The following is a 3,188-nucleotide window of genomic DNA, read 5'->3' on the forward strand; positions in this document are numbered from 1 at the left end:
TGTTAATATCATTTCCCATATTTGGTCATCAAAAGATCACCTCTAAAAGAATTATCCAACTTTAATTTAATAATTTTTATATCCAATTCGTTTTAGTTAACGAAATACCTTCACTAAAAATGTGTTTCACAATTAAAACATAGCATTGCAAACTTTACCATGATATACAGCCGAAACTTAAGAAAAAGAATCTTGAAAGCCACTTTGTCAAGTTGAACATAACTAATACCAAATTGACCTATTTGAAACCTTTTGTTAAGCTCAATGGCACCATAAATACATTAACAAGGCAATGAAGACAAACACCCTATTACTTACAACAAATTTAAGGGATTTATCTACACACTATATCAACCATATTACATGATACAGTTTTGTTGTATTCATACATCATACCAAATCTTCCTACAAGAATCATACTCAAACTCTCATCATACTTATTTTATAATGTGCAAATGAAGTTCTCTCTACATGATCAATTGCATACATCAACAATATTCAAGAAACCGAATATCAAACAACAATTGTACTCTCTACATGACAAACATAGTCAGACCAATTATCCACGAAAAAATATTCATCAAATTCCTGTTTTAATTGTCTGTATCTACCAATGATACCTACACATTAGAATATATCAAGATCCAAATTAAAATTGGAAAATTTCAAGTTTTTTATTTTTTCTTTTCTTTTTGATTTGATGTTTAAAGTGTGGCATTATTTGTGTTTATACATAATTCATTACCAGAAGGATATCTTCATCTGTGCCATAGGATTTACGAGCTTCTTCCAAGCAGTTGGATGAGATCCTATCACTTTTCCTTTTTACATATTTAACAATTCATCAATATGAGTTACAAAATTGCTATTAAAAAGACAAAATTTTGAAAAAAAAAAAGAACTTAATAAAATCAAAAGGCCATTATGTATGTGTTCAAAGATAAATGATATTCATACCTAGAACTGGCTGGATCTCGGATCTCAAATTCATCATTATGAGCATCATAGCCACATATCACAACATAATGACCTATAAAAATCATCATACCTGTTAATGATTTTCTTCAGTTTTCATCTATAAATAGTGAGGGTAGAAAGGTCAATTCTCACCTGTGTATGCTGCAGTGCCATTATAAAACTGTGGCATATGAACATCCTCCTTCCAAGACTTGCTACAAAATTAGAATTAATTATAAAAGCTTCTCGATTTAATTATACATTGTTAATTTATAAAAATATTTGAAGCAGTGTACCTCAAAATGCACTGGTCAACTAAGGCAATCACAACATATTTTCCTGATAGGATTAAAAAGATGATTTCTTCTCCCTTAATTGACCTGAACTGTTAAAAAGGAGAAACTTTAAGGTTCATGAACAAAGCATCAAGATGTTCATATGTTCTTGTACCTCTATTTTTATTCCCTCTTCTACTGATCTCTGAAATAACATATCTACTCTCTTGATATCAGTAGCCAATTGCTCCTACAAAAAAGGGGGGATTTTAGCATCTAAAAGTGTAACTAAAATATCTATTAAGTTGTGGCTCAATGAGGATGCGAATTTCAAATATCAATTACCTTGTAAAACGTCTCCACTGAAAAATCTGGATTGGCACCTAAAGTTACTGTGAAATATGAGAATCTAATGGAAAGCTTTTGCAATAAATATGCCAGATCCACTGTCCAAATACTACAAAAGTACAGACAATGATAAGTTTATTCAAAGATTGATTATATTTTGGATATTTATATGTTATGAAGAAGAAGATACCTGGTTGTACAACACAGATCCTCTAAATCTTGAATATCAAAATGGTTGAGACCAAGTGTTCTCAAAACCATCAGAACACATGCAAGACCACAATCCCATGATCGTAACTGTTTTATATGTGGGACCTAAACAGCATCCAGAAATATAAAGTTCCTTTTAGAGAGATGATAATGCATCTTGATATCTTGAATTCAGGAAGACAGGTTTTCAATTGATAAATGGACTTACTTCAACAAAGTGCGAGTGGCCCAATACTGTTTTGTTGACGTTCCTATTTTTCAATGATGGTTTTGAATCGTATGGTTCAGCAAAACTCATATTGTGTACTTCTTCACGATCATCATGTCCTTCGACTTTTAGTAGCTTGTTTAAAAGGATATGTAGAGGCCACATTTATACCTAACACAAGAGATTGTTTCGGTGATAAGGTGACAAATATGTAGAGCATGACAGTTGCAGATGCTTAATTATCTGATTCTGATTCAATCTCAAGTAATCGCATGTTTATGATTTAAACAGACAGTCACAAAAGGAACAAATCAAATACGAAACTAAAAGAAACCTAAAATTGCCCAAACAAGATGAACAGCCTTTAAACTATAAGGTCGAATTCACACCAACGAAGTTCAACGTTCTAAAGAACGCTTCGGGCTTACAGATAACAAAGGATGAGGAACTTATTTGCCGAATTAGCATTCAAAAGGCTAGCTCGATAAACTTCTATGAAGTATAAGGATTAAGGATTAAATATGAAACGGAAATGGAAGCGAAGAGATAAGGAGAGGGTCAATTACCTTTGAGGTCGAATCCGATCAGGATCTGAAAAAGCTTTGACGTTCGTCTTTGATTCACCTTTTCTTCCACCAATTTCTCCGTATGTAGGCTGAGACCCCTCTCTTTCTTCTCCTAAATTTTGGCGTCTGTTGTGAAAAATACATCGTCGAATTTGTATCTCTATTAATTAATTATGCGTAACGTCGACGGCTGTCGGTTTATCGGCCACCGGATCTTCGATGGCCGATGGGGATATTGTCGGGTCATATCAGATTGTTGGTGGGCGGTCTAATAGGGCCAAATAGCCCAAAGGACCATCCCTCCAAAGTTCAAACCAATTTTTTCGTTATTGGGCTATTCGTAAGAGATTTACGGGTTTGCGTTTGACTTCAAACAAAGGGCAGAGGACGTAAAAGTCGAGAACACGATTGTCTTTCTAATACGTTTTCATATCCCTCCAAAGTTCAAACCAATTTTTCGTTATGTATATATTTTAGTGAAATTTGCATTTTGAGTATAATGGGGTGTTTGGGCGTTGCTTATTTGAAATAACTACGTTAATTTATCCGATGTCAAAATAAAATTTTATAAAAATGTTTGGATTAGCTTATTCAATTTCAAACGTAATACTTTGATAAGTTGTT

The 3,188-nt window shown here is 33.1% G+C and overlaps 1 protein-coding gene across 1 annotated transcript; it reads right to left on the reverse strand.

Moving 5' to 3' along the window:
- Window positions 1-293: 293 nt before the first annotated feature.
- On the reverse strand, window positions 294-2,701 carry LOC145161239 (guanylyl cyclase 1-like). Its single transcript, XM_079080736.1, has 10 exons — window positions 2,565-2,701; window positions 1,999-2,169; window positions 1,771-1,895; window positions 1,578-1,689; window positions 1,408-1,482; window positions 1,254-1,342; window positions 1,111-1,172; window positions 958-1,030; window positions 746-821; window positions 294-620 (listed from the first exon to the last, which is right to left on the reverse strand). Exons 2-10 carry the CDS (start codon window positions 2,161-2,163, stop codon window positions 594-596), a joined length of 804 nt encoding a protein of 267 aa, XP_078936862.1. The 5' UTR covers window positions 2,164-2,169; window positions 2,565-2,701; the 3' UTR covers window positions 294-593.
- Between the last annotated feature and the right edge of the window lie 487 nt (window positions 2,702-3,188).

This window comes from Lactuca virosa, chromosome 2, assembly GCF_052849685.1.
Source record: "Lactuca virosa cultivar CGN04683 chromosome 2, Lactuca_virosa_CGN04683_v6, whole genome shotgun sequence".
NCBI lineage: Eukaryota > Viridiplantae > Streptophyta > Magnoliopsida > Asterales > Asteraceae > Lactuca > Lactuca virosa.

Bases quoted from the DNA above. Each gene is read 5' to 3' on its own strand.
- LOC145161239 (XM_079080736.1), bottom strand. From the start codon at position 2,163: ATGTGGCCTCTACATATCCTTTTAAACAAGCTACTAAAAGTCGAAGGA. The intron at 822-957 runs GTATGAATATCA...ATATGTAAAAAG, and splicing joins CGAGATCCAGCCAGTTCTAG to GAAAAGTGATAGGATCTCAT. The intron at 621-745 runs GTAATGAATTAT...TCTAATGTGTAG, and splicing joins CAGATGAAGATATCCTTCTG to GTATCATTGGTAGATACAGA.